The sequence below is a fragment of the Kogia breviceps genome, chromosome 15 (genome assembly GCF_026419965.1).
Source record: "Kogia breviceps isolate mKogBre1 chromosome 15, mKogBre1 haplotype 1, whole genome shotgun sequence".
Taxonomy (NCBI): Eukaryota; Metazoa; Chordata; class Mammalia; order Artiodactyla; family Physeteridae; genus Kogia; species Kogia breviceps.
The window spans coordinates 82,415,358-82,434,150 of NC_081324.1; the positions used below are offsets into that span (position 1 = coordinate 82,415,358).

General features: G+C 45.9%; 1 protein-coding gene across 4 annotated transcripts in view; it reads left to right on the forward strand.

Annotated features, from left to right (window-relative positions):
- TMEM120B (transmembrane protein 120B) overlaps positions 1-18,793 on the forward strand; it is a 47,845-nt gene that overhangs the window by 12,572 nt on the left and 16,480 nt on the right. For all 4 annotated transcript variants that reach the window (XM_059039583.2, XM_067015886.1, XM_067015887.1 and 1 more), the window contains exons 2-5: positions 9,505-9,623; positions 11,435-11,551; positions 15,534-15,593; positions 16,224-16,319. In XM_059039583.2, the coding sequence (XP_058895566.1) occupies positions 9,505-9,623; positions 11,435-11,551; positions 15,534-15,593; positions 16,224-16,319 (392 nt within the window). The remainder of the gene's footprint in view (positions 1-9,504; positions 9,624-11,434; positions 11,552-15,533; positions 15,594-16,223; positions 16,320-18,793) is intronic.

Genomic DNA, 18,793 nt, shown 5'->3' on the forward strand with positions numbered 1-18,793 from the left:
TATTCACGATATCCAAAAGATGGAAGCAACCCAGGTGTTCATCAACAGATGAGTGGATGAAATGTGGTATATACATACTGTAGGATATTGTTCAGCCTTGAAGGAAATTCTGCTACATGCTACAATTTGGATGGACCTTGAAGCCATTATGATAGGTCTAAATAAGTCAGGCACAAAAAGTATAAATACTGTATGATTCAACTTACACCTAGAGGAGTCAAATTCATAGAGCTAGAAAGTAGAGTGGTGGTTGCCAGGGGCTGGGGGGGAACAGGAAATTGAGTTATTGTGTGACAGGTTTGGAGTTAGAGTTAGAATGATGAAAAAGTTCTGGAGATGGATGGTGGTCATGGTTACTCAGTGATGCGAACATGTTAGATGCCACTGAATTGTACACATAAAATGGTTAAGATGGTAAATGTTATGTGTATTTTATTACAAGTAGAAAATTTTTTTAAAATTTAATGATTAACATGGTAGATTTTATGTTATATATTTTTACCACAGTTGAAAAAAGACTGAGAGACAGCAGGCTGGAAAAAAGTTAGAATCCAAGAAGTGAGTTAAGAATCTTCCTGCTGCTTGTGGGACCAGCACAGGGTAGAATCAGCAGAGACTGGGCGTGGGCGAGGAGTGCCCTGGGAATGGAGAGCGTGTCACTCAGGGGGCCTCGTTTCCAGCCCCCCAGACCCCACGTCGTCCTCCTGAGCCTGGAGCCGAGGACAGGGTGGACTGGAGGTGTGGTCTCCAGTATCGGATCTCCCTTGGGAAGTGGTTCTAGCCAATGGCAGAGAGAGAGAGACAGAGAACTGTTAGGGATCAGGAATGATGGTATGTGCCAAGGGACAAAATTATGGGGAGGGCCATGGACTTCCTATCCCTACTCAGTCTGCTGCCTTAGGATTGCAGAAAATATCACCCGTGAAGCATCAGAAAAGTGCCCTGAAGGAAGTCCATGGGGGGAATTCCCTGGCGGTGCAGTGGTTGGGACTCCGTGCTGTCACTGCAGAGGGCACAGGTTCGGTCCCTGGTCAGGGAACTAGGATCCCGCAGGCCGTGCAGGGTGGCCAAAAAAAAAGTCAGTGGGGATAGCAGTGAGTGTTGCTTGGTGAGGTGTGGAGGACAGCTGTCGTAGGCTGTGGGTGGGAGTGTAAATTGTCACAGACACTCTGGAGGCAATTTGCCAAGATCTGTTAAAACTAAAATCAAGCCTGTACCCTATGACCCAGCAATTCCACTTCTCTTCCCCAGAGACGCTTGCACATTTCCCCAGAGAGACAGTGCAAGGATAGTATTCAGTGTTGCATTGTTGGTTATAGTGAGAGACTGGAAACAACCCAAATACCCAGTGATAGGAAAATGGCTGAATAAACTGTTGCATGTCCACAGCATGAAGTACTGCACAGGTCTAAAAAATAATGAAATACATCTGTGTATTCTTATGTGGGTAGATCTATAAGACACATTGTTGAGTGAGAAAAGAAAGTTGTGAAATCATATCTATATTCTGATACTGTTCATATATTTTTAAAAATCAGAAGTATGTGCTTTAAGGTATAAGCTATGCCGCTGTAGCAAAGAGATACCCTAATAAAAGGGTTTAAATGAGGTAGCTTCTTTCTTTCTCACGTAACAGTTCAGAGCGGGGAGTGGTCCAGGGTGAGTGGTTCCAGCTATCTGCTGCTGCATAAAGCAACAGTTAATTGCATTTTGCTCACAGATTCTGTGGGGATGGCTCGACGGTGCTCCATGGCTCGACGGTGCTGCATGAGCTCAGCGGCCTTAGCTGGGAAGACGTGAATGGCTGGGGGTAACTCACATGGCTGGGGCTGGAATCATCTGGAGGTTTCTTGACCCTCATGTCTGGGACCTGAGCTGGAATAACGAGGTCTATCTTAGTTGGGGCTGTTGATTGCAGACTGCCTCCATGTGACTTCTCTATGTGGTTAGGGTTTCCATGCAGCATAATGGCCCCAGGGTAGTTGAACATTTTTTTCTAAGAGCTTGTGTTCCAGCAAATAAGGCGGAAGCTATGTGGCCTTCCGTGACTTTTTCTCAGAAATTGTATAGTGTCACTTCTGCCATTTTAAAGCAGTTGAGGTATGGTTGACTTAACAGTACTACATGTTTCAGGTGTACAATATAGTGGTTCACAACTTTCTTTAAAATAAAATTATTTATTTATTTATTAGGTTGCGTTGGGTCTTCATTGCTGTGCACAGGCTCTCTCTAGTTGCATTGAGCGGTGGCTACTCTTTGTTGTGGTGTGTGGGCTTCTCATTGCGGTGACTTCTCTCGTGGTGGAGCACGGGCTCCAGGCGCATGGGCTTCAGAAGTTGTGGCTCACAGGCTCTAGCGCGCAGGCTCAGTAGTTGTGGTGCACAGGCTTAGTTGTTCCGCGACATGTGGGATCTTCCTGGAACAGGGCTCGAAACTGTGTCCCCTGCATGGGCAGGTGGATTCCTTTTTTTTTAAACATCTTTATTGGAGGATAATTGCTTTACATTGTTGTGTTAGTTTCTGCTGTAAAACAAGGTGAATCAGTGATATGCATACATATATTCCCATATCCCCTCCCTCTTGCATCTCCCTCCCACCCTCCTTATCCCACCTCTCTAGGTGGTCACAAAGCACTGAGCTGATCTCCCTGTGCTAGGCAGCTGCTTCCCACTAGCTATCTGTTTTACATTTGGTAGCGTATATATGTCAATGCCACTCTCTCACTTCATCCCAGCTTACCCTTCCCCCTCCCCGTGTCCTCAAGTCCATTCTCTACGTCTGTGTCTTTATTCCTGTCTGGTCCCTAGGTTCTTCAGAATCTTTTTTTTTTTTTTAGATTCCATATATATGTGTTAGCATACGGTATTTGTTTTTCTCTTTCTGACTTACTTCACTCTGTATGACAGACTCTAGGTCCATCCACCTCACTACAAATAACTCAGTTTCGTTTCTTTTTATGGCTAATATTCCATTGTATATATGTGCCACATCTTCTTTATCCATTCATCTGTCGATGGACACTTAGGTTGCTTCCATGTCCTGGCTATTGTAAATAGAGCTGCAATGAACATTTTGGTACATGACTCTTTTTGAATTATGGTTTTCTCAGGGTATATGCCCAGTAGTGGGGCTGCTGGGTCATATGGTAGTTCTATTTGTAGTTTTTTAAGGAGCCTCCATACTGTTCTCCATAGTGGCTGTATCAATTTACATTCCCACCAGCAGTGCAAGAGGGTTCCCTTTTCTCCACACCCTCTCCAGCATTTGTTGTTTGTAGATTTTTTGATGATGGCCATTCTGACTGGTGTGAGGTGATACCTCATAGTAGTTTTGATTTGCATTTCTCTAATGATTAGTGATGTTGAGCATCCTTTCATGTGTTTGTGGGCAATCTGTATATCTTCTTTGGAGAAATGTCTATTTAGGTCTTCTGTCTATTTTTGGATTCTTTTTTTGATATTGAGCTGCATGAGCTGCTTGTATATTTTGGAGATTAATCCTTTGTCAGTTGCTTTGTTTGCAAATATTTTCTCCTGTTCTGAGGGTTGTCTTTTTGTCTTGTTTATGGTTTCCTTTGCTGTGCAAAAGCTTTTAAGTTTCATTAGGTCCCATTTGTTTATTTTTGTTTTTATTTCCATTTATCTGGGAGGTGGGTCAAAAAGGGTCTTGCTGTGATTTATGTCATAGAATGTTCCGCCTGTGTTTTCCTCTAAGAGTTTTATAGTGTCTGGCCTTGCATTTAGGTCTTTAATCCATTTTGAGTTTATTTTGGTGTGTGGTGTTAGGGAGTGTTCTAATTTCATTCTTTTACATGTAGCTCTCCGGTTTTCCCAGCACCACTTATTGAAGAGGCTGTCTTTTCTCCATTGTATATTCTTACCTTCTTTATCAAAGATAAGGTGACCGTATGTGCATGGGTTTATCTCTGGGCTTTCTCTCCTGTTCCACTGATGTATATTTCTGTTTTTGTGGCACGCGGATTCTTAACCACTGAGCCACCAGGGAAGTGCCTAGTGGTTCACAATTTTTAAAGGTTATATTTCACTTATACTTACGATAAAATGTTGGCTGTATTCCCTGTGTTGTACAGTATATCCTTTTTTTAAACATCTTTATTGGAGTATAATTACTTTACAATGGCGTGTCAGTTTCTGCTTTATGACAAAGTCAATCAGCTATACATATACATATATCCCCATATCCCCTCCCTCTTGCATCTCCCTCCCACCCTCCCTATCCCACCCCTCTAGGTGGTCACAGAGCACTGAGCTGATCTCCCTGTGCTAGGCAGCTGCTTCCCACTAGCTATCTAGTTTACATTTGGTAGTACATATAAGTCCATGCCACTCTCTCACTTCGTCCCAGATTACCCTTCCCCCTCCCCGTGTCCTCAAGTCCATTCTCTACTAGAATATATCCTTGTAACTTATTTATTTTATGCATAGCAGTTTGTACCTCTTAATCCCCTACTCCTATCATGCCCGTCTCCCCTTTCTCTCTTCCCACTGGTAACCACTAGTGTGTTCTCTGTATCTGTGAGTCTGTTTTTGTTATATTCACTAGTTTGTTTTATTTTTTTTAAGATTCCATGTATAAGTGATATCATACAGTGTTTGTCTTTCTCTGTCTCACTTATTTCACTAAGCATAATGCCCTCCAAGTCCATCCATGTTGTTGCAAATGGCAAAATTTCATTCTTTGTTATGGCTGAGTAGTATTCCACTGTATATATATATATATATATATATATATATATATATATACCACATCTTTATCCATTTATCTGTTGATGGGCACTTAGGTTGCCTCCATATCTTGGCTATTGTAAATAATGCTGCTGTGCCTATATCTTTTTTAATTAGTGTTTTCATTTTCTTCAGATATATGCCCAGGAGTGGAATTGCTGGATCATATGGTAGTTCTATTTTTAGTTTTTTGAGGAACCTCCATACTGTTTCCACAGTGGCTGTACCAATTTACATTCCCACCAACAGTGCACAGGGGTTCTCTTTTCTCCACACCCTCGCCCACATTTGTTAATTGTGGTCTTTTTGATGACAGCCATTCTGACAGGTGTGAGATGATATCTCCCTGCGGTTTTGATGTGCATTTATTTGATGATCAGCGATGTTGAGCATCTTTTCGTGTGCCTGTTGGCTATCTGTATGGCTTCTTTGGAAAAATGTCTATTCAGATCTTCTGCCTATTTTTTAATCAGATTGTTTGCGTTTGGGGTAATTTTGACATATTTTATTGGTCAAATCAGCCACAAGCCTACTTTTATTTAAGGAGAGGGAACAGAGAACCCACTTCTCTATGTGAGGACTGCTAAAGGCTCGGTGGTCTTGTTGTAAAACAATCACAGGTGGGAAGCCCTGTCACATGAGGTCACCCGGGATCCAGGTTCATTTGGCTGAGGAGGGCACAGTGGGCTTTGTCATTTGTATTATGTGGCTTCCATCTCTGGTTTCAAGGTAACTGGATCCATTGTTGCCATATGCCAGCCAGGGAAAGAGAGAGTGGAGGGCAAGCCATTCCTTTATAAAAATGTGGTTCAGTTTTTCTTGGCAGAAAATGTTGGCTTGACATGTGAAAACTGAATAGCTAGAAATGGCAGGTGTAGTGGTTAAAAAAAAATGTGGTTCAGAACTTACATCACTTCTGCTTGCAACCCAGTGGCTAACTCTTGGTCATATTGCTACACCTAGCTGCAAGGGAGGCTGGGAAATGTCTGTAGCTGGACAGCCACGTGCCTGGCTACCACTCAGTAGGGTCCTGTTATTAAAAGGAAGCAAAGGAGAATAAGTACTAGGGACAATTAGTTTTTGCAACAGTGTGTATTTTTCATGTATATGTATACATAGTTAAGTGTGTGTATATAGAAATAGGTCTGTGTGGAATATAGAAATACATAGATACATACAGTCTGGAAGAATACATAGAAAAAGATCTAGAAGATACTGGTAACAGTGGTTACTTCTGGAGAAGTGGGAGAAGACAGGATAGGGGTATAATCAAAGCCGACTCTAGCCGTAGCTACAGTGTTTTAATTTTTAACGAGGATGATGTCTTCATGTTTACTTGTGGAATTAAATATTAATTCAAACTGAAGGCCTGGTAAGCATCTGGCCGCCGATGTTTCAGTCTTGGTCTTCTCGTGCCGTGGTGGGACCCAACACCAAAGAGTGCCAGGAGGTGGCATGGCCCAGCTGGCATTGCTGGGGACTCTCAGTCCAAAGACCCCACATTCTCAAAGGCTGTGCCCCCATCCTCCTCGTCCAGTTCTGGAGGGTTTCCTTTATTACCAGCAGATATTGGTTGAACATTGAGGACTGTTTTGGCACTGAAGCCTCTCTCTGTACAGATTACTTATTAATCACAGGTAGAAAGCTGGTCACTGTACAGTGGAGAAGACAGGTGGACACCACCTCTCCCAGGCGATCAAAGTTAACATCATAGATACCACATCCCTCCTGATGGGAGACACTGAGGGCCCAGCACCACTCTACTGGCATTTCTGTCCCAGGTTCATACCCAAAATTCAATCATGAGGAAATATCAGACAAACCAAGGTGGAGGGACATTCTCCAAAACAACTGGACTGAACTCTTTAAAAATGCTGATGTCGGGGCTTCCCTGGTGGCGCAGTGGTTGAGAGTCCGCCTGCCGATGCAGGGGACGCGGGTTCGTGCCCCGGTCCAGGAGGATCCCACATGCCGCGGAGCGGCTGGGCCCGTGAGCCATGGCCGCTGAGCCTACGCGTCCGGAGCCTGTGCTCCGCAGCGGGAGGGGCCACAACAGTGAGAGGTCCGCGTACAGCAAAAAAAAAAAAAATGCCGATGTCACGAGAGACAGAAGTTGAGAAGCTGGTCTAGACTAATGGAGACCAAAGTGATATGAATAGTAATATAGGGCATCAAACTGAATTGGGTCCAGGTCTGGGAGGAAATTGCCATCAAGAGATAGTTAGCATCTATATTTGAATTTGGATGGTATTTGAGGTGATATTATTGTATTTTCTGTATTTGATAATTGAATGTATAAGAGAATGTCATGTCCTTAGGAAATATGCACTAAAGTATTTAGGAGTAAAGAAGCCTGTTGTCTACAACAAACTCCCAAACGGTTTACAACAGGTGTAGACAAAATTCTTTTGGCAAAAAGGTCAAGTAGTGAGGATTCTGGGCTTTGCGGGCCATGTGGTCTCCGTCACACTACTCTTGCTCTGCTGTTGTGATGTCACAGACAGTATATAAATGAATGGGCACGGGGGTCCAGTGAAGTTTATTTATGGATACCGAAGTTTCAATTTCATATACTTTTCACGTGTCATGAAGTATTCTTCTTTTGATCTTTTCCAACCAGGCAAAAATTATTTCTAGCTTACTGCCCATACAAAATCAGGCAGCCAGATTTGGCCGGTGGGCTGTAGTTTACTGATGCCTGATATAGAGAAAGAATACACCCAACACACATAAACACACACACACAAACACACACACACACACACACACACGGGAATAAAGCAAATATGTCATAATGCTAAGAGTTGGTGAATTTGGGCGAAAGGTATAGGAGAGTTCTTTGTACTCTTACAATTCTTTTGGAAGTTTGAGATTATTTCTCTTATTTTAAATTTTTTGGCCACGTCGCGTGGCTTGTGGAATCTTAGTTCTGTGACCAGGGATCGAACCCAGGCCCCCTGAAGTGGAAGCACTGTGTCCTAACCACTGGACTGCCAGGGAATTTCCTGGAAGTTCGAGATTATTTAAAAATTAAAAGTTAAATTAAAAAAGAGACACAATTTTCCTCTCTTGGGGCCCAGGAAGGAGTGAGGAAACTGTGTAAGTCCGGGGGACTGAGCCCTCTCATCCGGGGGCCAAGGGAGTCTTGCTCACAGCATTCTTCCCTGTCGCTCCTAAGTGTTATCTGTTCACTTCTTGGCCTTCACTTTGTCCTTATATTCTGGCTTAACCTTCCTATCTAGGAACCTGCTTGACCCATATGAGAGTTTAGGCTCTGGCCTCCCTGTCTGACCATCCTCTTTTTCTCTCTCTCTCTCTGCTAATACAATTCTCCACCACCCAAGCAAACAGCCACTTTAAATATGTTCATTGGATTATTGTTTTTAATTTTATGGTCCCCATCCCCCATATTTTTTTCTCCAAATTGTTGGTATTTGTCTTAGATTATCAAACTCTAGAGGAAACTGGTTGTTTCCCTGCATATGGCATTATTTTGGGGGAGGTCTGCTGTGGCAGCAATGTCGAGAAATTACTGTGTTCCATTCTCCCTGCATTGGGGTGAAGTCTCTTGTATTTCCTCTGGCCTTATGGCCCTGAATGGTTATTTCCAGGAATGAGATGTTGAGTGTATTGGAGTGACTGTGCCTGGGGTAGGGAGGGTTGGCTTTAAGGGAAGAGGTGTGTCCTTTTCTTAGTTGACTTAGCAGGAACTCTCTTCATTGCCAGGATCAGCAACGCAACTCAAACTGGTCTAATTGGAAAGAAATTTATTAATTCTTGTAACTAAGAGTATTAGATAGCATTACATTCAGACTTGGTTAGATCCAAGGGCTGAAGTGGTGCTATGAGAATGCTGTCTCTTACCATGTCTCAATTCTGTTTTCCGTTTGGCTTCATTCTTAGGCAGGCTCTCTCCACTCAGCAGCCCCAGGTGTACCTTCTACCAGATTAGTAAGCTCGCGACAAAGAAGGCATTGCTAAACCAATACTTCTAGGTAAAAATCCCAGCGCTGACTCTCATTGGCTCAGTTTGAGTCATGTATCCACCTCTGAACCAATCAGTTGCCAGGGGATTGGAGGATACTGATTGGCCAGGCCTGGATCACATGACAACTCTCGGCATGGGAACTGTTAGCTCTACTCAAACCATCTGGATTAAAACTTGACAAGAGGTGGCTGACCTCTCAAAGGCATATTCGGTTGCTGTTCCCATCAGGAAGGATGGAACCTGTGCAGGAAAAAACAGTAGTTCCTTATTACAGAAATGCTGTGCTGTGCTGCCTTCCCCAACTCCAGTCCCAATTTTATAAGCCACATCTTTGATAGGTATAGTTGCATCATATTCTTTTTCCCTCTCTCTTTTAAAAAAAATTAATGTTTTTGGAGTATGGTGGCTTTACAATGTCGCATTAGCCTGCGCTGCATAGCAAAATGAATCAGCCATACACATACAGATATTCCCTCCCTTTTGGACTAACCTCCCGTTTAGGTTACCACAGTGTATTAGGTGGAGTTCCCTGTGCTCTGCAGTATGTTCCCATCAGTTGTCTGTTTTATACGTAGTATCAATAATGTATAAGTGTCTATCCCAGTCTCCCAGTTCCTCCCACCCCACCTCTTTCCCCCTTGGTATCCATAGTTGTATCATCTTAACTGTGAAACTGTGATTTCTGTAGTCACATCCCCAGACACAAGCAAACTGAAACATGACCCCACTATGTCCTCCTGCACACGCTACCTGGGCTGCTCCATCCCTTAGGATGCTCACAGGATCTACAAGCAGAAGCTGGAGGAGCTGACCGCACTCCAGACTTCGTGCAGCAGCTTCATCAACAAGCAGAAGACACGCCTCAAGGACCTGAAGCACACACTCCAGAGGTAGGCTGGCTGCAGCTCAAAGGCTCCCCTGGTTGTAAGGGACAGAATCCCAACTCAAAACTGGCCGGGCTTGAGCAGAGAATGGAAATTTTAATGGAAAAAACCAGGAGTGGCTTCAGGCATCACTGGATCCAGGGGTCAACGGGTGTATTTAGGAATCTGGTTTTTTCCTCTAAATTCTGCCTTCCTCTAGGTTGGCTTTACTCTCTGGCCGAGGTGGTCACTGCGATGGCCACCAACAGTGCCAGACTTTTATCCTCCAGCCTTTCTTCCTACTGGCTTGGCCATACCAGCAGAGGTTCTGGGCATGACCCTCATTGGCTGGAATTGGTCATGGACCCGTCTGCAAGCCAATCATTGAGACTCTGGTTGGACAAGACTCGGTCATATGTTCACTCTATGGACCTGGGGGATGGGACAGCCCTACTTGAACCATACGGGAGGGGCAAGAGGAAGAGGCGTAGTCCCCCGAGGAAAGTTGTTCTAATAAGTCCTGCTGGGCAGGTAAATAGCAAGTATCCTTCTCACGGGTGTGGGAGCTCACCCCTCACCAGGCTGTCTGGTGTATGATGTTAACTTTGATTGCCTGGGAGAGGTGGTGTCCGGCATCCCTGGTGGGGATATGCTTGAGCTCATGACTTAGTTCAGTTCCTGAGGCCAGGATCACCTGTTCACTTCCTAATCCCGTGTCTTCACGGCTTGAGAAGTGCTCTCATCCCCTGCAGGTGAAGGCATCCGCTGGGTACTGTGACCCCCTAGGGAGGCAGGAAAACAGGCTCTGAGTGGCTTGTCCCAGGTCACTTAGCTGGGCCTCCGTTCCAGAGTTTGTGACTACTCTGGAATCCTGGTCAATTCTTCCTTTGCCTGGTGGACAATTTTTGGGACGGTTACTGATTATACCCCTGTCCTTGACTGACAATTTTGGAAATGGAGGCCCACATTAGTCATGGTGTGGAGTGTGGATGGTTCCATGTAATGACATCACCACCCTTGGAAAAACACATCTTACTGATGGCAGGACTCAAGAGTCTTTCATCTTTCTAGGATTTTTCAGTCGTGGCACTATTGATAATTCTTTGCTGCTGGGGGCTGTCCTGTTCATTGCCGGATGTTTAGCAGCATTCCTGGCTTCTATCCACTAGATGCCAGTAGACCCCTCTACCCCTGTGTTGACAACCAAAATGTTCCCAGACAGTGTCTTCATGGTTTGGGAAGTGCTCTCATCCCAGGTTTCCCCAGCTGACAACCACTGAGTTAGAAGGTTGACCTGTGAGTTATGTTCTTACACCAAAGACCCCTGCTATTCTGAGAGTGTCTATGACTTGTTTTTCTGGTTTTGAGATTAAGTGTCACCAAAGAAAAACAGTCAGACCTTGGTTGGTTGACTGCTTATACTTTCAAAGCATCCTTCCTGTCTGTACTCTTAATAATCTTCAGGTTGTTCCTATAGAATAGCCTGGAAAGTAGTACTGCCAGTAGATATCCGTCGAACTTGTGCTTTGTGTCCGGTATTCTGAATGCTTAACATTGCATTTATTCACTTTATTCTCACATTGATATTGTCTATAAGGTAAGACTGATGGTATCCCTGTGTTTGAGGTATGAAAATGAGGCAAAGAGGTTGACGGACATTCCCAAGGTCACAAGACTAGCAGGGAGCCAGCATCCAACACAGAGAATACAGGCAGAGGACTGAGGTTGTGAGAAGCATCGCGATGGAAAGACGGGAGGGCGGTACCCGGCGCTTCCAGATTCTTCCTGCAGTCTGTGTAACGCCCCTGCTTCTCTTACGCCCACACCTCTGACCACAGGTACAAGCGCCATGCCAGTCGGGAGGAGGCAGAGCTCGTTCAGCAGTTGGGTGCCAACATCAAGGAGCGACAGAACATCTTCTTCGACATGGAGGCCTACCTGCCCAAGAAGAACGGGTAGGAGCTGGGGACCTACTCCCCCACCCCCAGCGCTGTGGGCACATGCCCCGGCCTGGAACACCTGGTCTGTGTGGCTCCTGCCTCCCTGTTGGGGCTTGAGTTGGAGGTGAAAAGGAGGGAACAAGGGCAGGAAAGAGAAGGAAGCTTCCTTACACGTCTCTCCGTGAACCCAGGAGGGGACCTTGGCCCCTCCCGTGTGGTAGTGACATTCCTGGAAGGGCTTGTTCAAGGAACAAGATGAAAGCTCTGGTGCCCAGGATCTGCCACGTGCCTGATGCCACCTGGGGTCCAGAGGAAAAAAGGTGTTCTCTCTCAAGAGAACAAACATTTATGGAGAGCCTGCTGTATGCCTGGCATCGTGCCGGGGGCTCTCCTGACATCACTCACTTCACCCTCAGCAACCTGGTGAGTCAGATCCAGGAATCTCCATTCTGCAGGGTTCAGAGAAGAGACATCAGGGAGTATCTTGCCCAGGTGGCTCAGACCGGGTTTGGCTGAGCCAGGATGCGAACACTAGGCATTCTGACTCTAGAGCTTGTGTTCTTTCCATCTTCCTCCTTCAGAGAAGTCCCATCTCCTTCCTCAAGTGACATCACCGCCACCCTGTTCCAGAGAGAGATCCTTACAATATTGTATCATGACTTGACGTGGGCAGCTAAAAGTACGTCCTGGGAAGCACCCTGACTTTCTTCCTGGTTTGGCCTAGCGCTAAGTCAGAGCCTTCTACCAGAGCCCTGCCTCTTGTCTTCTTTTTATGCTGTATTTGGTTAAAAACTCTAGGCTTTGGGTGGTGATAGCTTTCTACAGAATGAAACAGCATAACCTTCTTTTAGAGTGTGGCTCAGATCCACTCTCCCAGCTCCAGTCTCCCTAGTCCTCTGTGCATGTTACATTAGTCGGGGGTCCTTGGACTGTAAATGACAGAAAACCCGACTCAAAGTTGCTTAATTAAAAATAAGGGATTTATTGGCTCTTGTAACTATCACGTCCAGGTGTATCTATAGGTATGGCTGGCCTGCTGCTCAAATGATACTGTCAGGCTGTGTGCCTCATTTAGCTTTCTTGTTACTCTCTTTTCCAGTGTATGAGTTTTATTCTTAGGCAGGCTTTCTCTACAAGCTGGCCGCAGCAGCTCTGGGTTTGCATCCTACCCACTTAGCAAATCCAGTAGAGAATGCCCCTTTGTTCTTTAGTAGTTCTGGGAAAAGTCCTGTTACTGATTCTCATTGGCCTAGATTGTGTCACATGATCATTATTGAAGTTGCACCACCTTGGCTGAACCTGGGTCATGTGCCTTACCCTAGAGCCTAGGGGAAAAGTGATTCTCTGAAGGGAAATTGTACTGCCCTTCTAGGAAGTGGGGACTATATGCTAGGTGGGAAAAATGGATGTTTTTTTCACACCTCTGCTCCGGGTACACCAGACTGGAAATGCCCCTAGAATTTACTCATAGCTAGGAAGAAGGCTCTCCTGTTCCCTTTTCTCCTCTCAAACTTCTACTCATCCTTCAAAGCCCAGTTCACATGTTACCACCTCAGTGAAGCCTTTCCAAACCCCTCTCTCTCCCTCTGTGAAATTAACCCTTCTTACCCTGAGATCTCATAACCCTTTATTTGCACCTTTATTAGTGTGTTAGAGTACAGGCTGTTGTAACAGAAGCCTAATGGCACAATGGCTCAGACATGCGTGGTTTTTGTCTCTTACACACAACAGTCCAGAGGTGAGTGGACTCCTGAGGGCCAGGAGTGGTGGGCTCCCAAGGTCACCTAGGGACTTAGGGTCCTTTTCCAACTTACTGCTTCACCCCTGCTTGGGGAGCTGTCCTCAGCTACATGGCCAAAGCTGGCTCACACCGTCTCATTTTCAGGAAACAGGGAAGAGTCAGGCAGCAGAGGGCAAGCAGATCCCTTTTTACAAAAATGTTTGCCATTTCCTACTGAAGCCGAACACATACATACCATACGACCCAGAAATTCCACTCCTGGGTGTGTGTGTGTGTGTGTGTGTGTGGTGGAAATGAGTGCTGAATGTTCACAGCAAGGAAGCTAGACACAAAAGGCCACATATTGCATGAGTCCATTTATACGAAATGTCCAGGATAGACAAATCCATACAGATGGAATGTAGATTAAGTGGTTGCCAGGGGCTGGGGGTAGTGGGGAATTTGCTGATAGTGGGTATGGGCTTTCTTTTGGGGGTGATGAAAATGTTCTGTGATTAGGTGATGCTGATGGTTGCACAACATTGTAAATACATCAGAAACCATTAAATTGTATAATTTATTATTTTTTTATAATTTATTTTTAATTAAAATAATTTTTATGAGCTCACTTTATTATTTATTTATTTATTTAGAGTTCCAGGTACACATAGTGAGTTGATATTTCTGTACATTACAAAATGATTACCACTAAGTTGTATACTTTATTTTTAAAAATTTTTTAAATATTTATTGTTTTATTCAAAAAGTTTCATGAGCATCTACTTTGTGCCCAGCACCATTCTATGTACAGTGGATAAAGCTCCGAATAAGTCTAAGTTTCTGAACTTTCAAAGCTTACATTCTAGAAGGCAGTGGGGGGTGAAAATATATATGTACATACATACATATGTACATAATATAATCATAATTTTTAAAATTGAAGTATAGTTGATTTACAATGTTGTGTTAGTTTCTGGTGTACAGCAAAGTGATTCATTTATATACACACACATATGTATATTCTTTCTCATATTCTTTTCCATTATAGGTCATTACAAGATATTGAATATAGTTCCCTGTGCTATACAGTAGGAGCTTATTGTGTATCTATTTTATATACAGTAGTTTGCATCTGCTAATCCCAAACTCCTAATTTATTCCTCTCCCACCCCTTCCCCTTTGGTAACCATAAGTTTGTTTTCTATGTCTGTGAGTCTGTTTCTGTTTTGTAAATAAGTTCATTTGTATCATATTTTAGTTTCCACATATAAGTGATATGATATGATATTTGTCTTTCTCTGTCTGACTTACTTCACTTAGTGTGATCATCTCTAGGTACTTCCATGTTGCTGCCAATGACATTTCATTTTTATGGCTGAGTAGTATTCCATTGTTTATATATATATCTATCTCACAACTTTTTTTATCTATTCATCTTAAATTGTATGCTTTAAAAGTGTGAATGTTCTGGCATGTGAATTATATCTCGAGTTAGAAAAAAAAAAAAAAGAACCTTCACAGCAGCTCTATTCATAATAGCCGGAAACTGAGAACAGGTCAAATGTTCATCAACAGTCGAATGAATACGTACATTGTGGTACCTCCACTCCGTAGAATAATATCCACGATGGGGAAGAAGGAGCCGCTGATGCAGACACTGTGCATGAGGCTCACAGACTTATTACTGAGGGAAAGAAGCCAGACATAAAAGAGAATACATTGTATACATTTACGTGAAGTTCAAAAACAGGGAAAAACTAACACAACAGTGGGCATCCTTGGCGGGGGTGGTGGTTTACTGACTGGGAGGGGGCACGAGGGCACCTCCTGGGGCTGGAAGCATTTTATTCTTTGATCTGGGTGTTGATTACATGGATATGTAAACATATAAAAATTCATCATGTTGTATACTTAAGATTTGTATGCTTAGGAAGAGCCCTTTTTAAATTGACCTAGAAACTGTACACATGCCTCCACCTCATTGGCTGGAGCTTAGTCACGTGCTCACGTTAGCTGCAAGGGAGGCTAGGAAATATGGTTTCTAAGCCAGCTGAAATGGGGAGAAATGGGTTAATCACGAAGGTCATGTCACAGCTGTCATGTTCCCTACTTAATCATTTTCATTCTCGCTCCATGTGAGGCTTTTACCGCTGAGCTCAGCACCCTATTTTCTAATATCCGGTGGTCAGTGCTATGCTAATTAAGCTTGGATACTTTTGGCTGGGGACCACTCCTGGGACTGTTAACCTGGTGGCCCTCACAGGTCTTTCCTTCCAGGCTCTACTTAAATCTGGTTCTCGGCAATGTGAACGTGACCCTTCTCAGCAACCAGGCCAAGTAAGTATCCCAGACAACCCTCCACTTGGCTTTACAGAATCCAGGCATCTTGCTCTTGCAACTCAGGAGAAATGGGACCAAGCTAGTATTTTTGCATAAATAAAAAAACGTTCACAGTTGGGACTCTGGCTTTTGGTCTTTTGAAAGAGACTCTGAGGTCTCTTCCTCAGTGGGTAGACCACCTGGGGGAGGTTTCCTTCCTTCCTTTCACAGAGTCAATACGTGGCGGGGGACAGGACTGCCCCTTTCCCATGAGAAATGGCCCCTGCTCCGTTCCACGCCTTATCACACACATTCCTCCTGGGAAGTAGGCAGTCCAGTCCTGTCCACCCAAAATCCACCAGTTACCAGGGGTAATGGAGCTGTGTTTTTCCACTGAAAAACACAGCTGGTTGTGGGAGGAGACCCTCTCTCTGCTTCCTGCCCGTGGCAGGCTTGGAACCTTAAACCAGGAGTCCGGGGACATGGAAGCTTTGCACACTGGCCCTCTTTCCCTAATGGATCATCACCATTAATTCCCAGTCTCCCCCCTTAGTGTGATCAGCGGGTCAAGGATCTGATGGGGTCAGGGTCCTTCCCCCAGATGGGCTATAGTTATGTGACCTTTCCTGGGGGTGTGTGTTACTGCAGATTTGCCTACAAGGATGAGTATGAGAAGTTCAAGCTCTACCTGACCATCATACTGCTCCTGGGCGCTGTGGCATGTCGATTTGTCCTTCACTACAGGTGATGGGGTGTGGTGGTGTGTGTGTGTGTTGGGTATACGGGGGTGAGGGGAGCCATGAGAGAGGGGTCCAAGGTCTCTCTTGCATCTCCAGCATTTGGTGTGATAAGGTGTAGGATAAAGAGGACCATTTCTTTTTTTTTCTTTCATTAAAAAAAAAATTTATTTATTTTTGGCTGCGTTGGGTCTTCGTTGCTGCGCGCGGGCTTTCTCTAGTTGCGGCGAGCGGGGGCTACTCTTCGTTGCGGTGCGCGGGCTTCTCGTTGCGGTGGCTTCTCTTGTTGCGGTGCGTGGGCTCCGGGCTGCATAGGCTTCAGTAGTTGCGGCTCACGGGCTCTAGAGCGCAGGCTCGGTAGTTGTGGCGCACGGGCTTCGTTGCTCCGCGGCATGTGGGATCTTCCCGGACCAGGGATCGAACCGGCGTCCCCTGCATTGGCAGGCAGATGCTTAACCACTGAGCCACCAGGGAAGCCCAGGAAGAACCATTTCTTATGGGAAATAGAGGTCCTGTCTACCTCTGTCTAACAAATATTTACTAAACGGCTTCTGAAGCGCCCTTTTAACGTAGTAGTTAAGAAAGAGCCCAAGTGGTCCACCCATGCAATGTAATACTGCTTGGCCACAAAAAGGAATGAAGTATTGACACAGGCTGTATAACGTGGATGAATCTGGAAAACATGACGCTGAGTGAAAGAAGCCAGATGCGAAAGGTCGCTTACGATATGAACCCGTTCGTATGAAGCGTCCAGAGCAGGCAGATACCCTAGAGACAGAAAACAGATCAGTGGTTGTCAGGGGCTGGGGTGGGGGGAAGGGAGACGGGGAGTGACTGCTAAGGGCGACAGGGGTGTTTATTTTGGAGTGGTGAGAATGTTCTGGAATTAGATGGCGGCGATGGGTACACAACTCTGTTAACATACTGAGAACCACTGAGCTGTGTACTTTAAAAGGGTGAATGTTACGGTATGTGAATTCTGTCTCAGTTACAAAGAGAAGGGCAGTGGGGTGTAGGGTGGGGAGAACGAAAGAGGAAGGGAGGAAATAAGAAGGGGAGACACAGATGGACCGCCAACCGCCCGTGCGGGAATCCGGGCTTTGAGACGCACTGGCTGTTGCCATGGGCAGCTTCCTCGGGATGCCTCAGTCTCCCCGTCTGCGGAACGAGCGTGACACCAGGCCCCGCCCCCCTGGGTGGTCACGACACCTCAGCGTGTTAACGCTGCGTGGCTCTGCCCGGCGCCTGGCACCCAGCCTCGCGGTTGAGGGTGCTGGCTGCTCTGTGAGTGGTAGGACAAGGCCAGCGAGCCGAGGCTGCGCTGCCCCGGGGGCTTTGTTCCTCTCCCTGGCCCTGGCTTTTCTCCCCACGTGTGGCTTTGGGCGTTTGGCCCACGTGTCAAGGGTTTAGTTCCTGACAGGCACGCTTGGCTGGGGGTCCAGCTGCCGGTGTGCCCACCTGAGTGTCCAGACAGAGGCTCTTTCGGGCCCTGGGCCCGTGCCTGCCTGCCGCCTCAGGCCTGGCCCATTTCCCTGCAGGGCAGAGGCTGCCCACGCCAGTAATGCCTGCTCACACGCCCCCTGGAAGGGGTAGAGGTTCTTGCCGTGCGACCAGATTTCCTTGCCCTGGGACCTCTAGGGCCCTCAGGGGACAAACCTGTGGTGTGTTGTCGAGATCTAAGGCTCACCGAGGGCCTGGCATTTCCATGTCTCCCATCCCTTTCTGTATTCATTTCCTGGGGCTGTCGTAACAAGGCAGCACAAGCTGCGTGGCTCAGAACCATAGAAATAGATTTTCTCACAGTTCTGGAGGCCAGAAGGCTGAAATCAAGGTTGAAACCACGGTTGGCAGGGCCGTGCTCGCCCTGAAGGCTCTAGGGGAGGATCCTCCTTTGCCTCTCCCAGCTTCTGGTGGTGACCGACAGTCCTTGGCGGTCCCTTGGTTTAAGACGGTTTCACTCCAGCCTCTGCCTCTGTCATCCCATGGCTGTCTTCCCTGTGTCTCTCTCATGGTCTTCTAATGAGGACACAGTCGTTGGATCTAGGGCTCGCCCTAACCCGGTATGACCTCGGGAATTTCCTGGCGGTCCAGTGGTTAAGACAACACACTTCCACTGCTGCGGCCCGGGTTCAGTCTCTGGTCGGGGAACTAAGATCCTGCAAGCCGTGCGGCGTGGCCAAAAAAAAAAAAAAAAAAAAAAGTAACCCGGTATGACCTCATCTTAACTAATGACGTTTACAAAGATCCTGTTTCCAAATAAGGTCATATTCTGAGGTTCTGGGTGGATATGAATTTGGGTGGGGGGGACACTGTTTAGCCCACTACACCTTCTGTGGGTTAAAAGTAGGGCAGGCGAGGGGGCCTGGACGGGCAGCTCATCTCTGAACCTCAGTTTCCTCATCTGTAAAATGGGGAGTAGTACTGTCTTAGTTTGGGTTCCCCCAGAAGAAACACCCCGCCGAGACAAGCATTTGAGTGCCA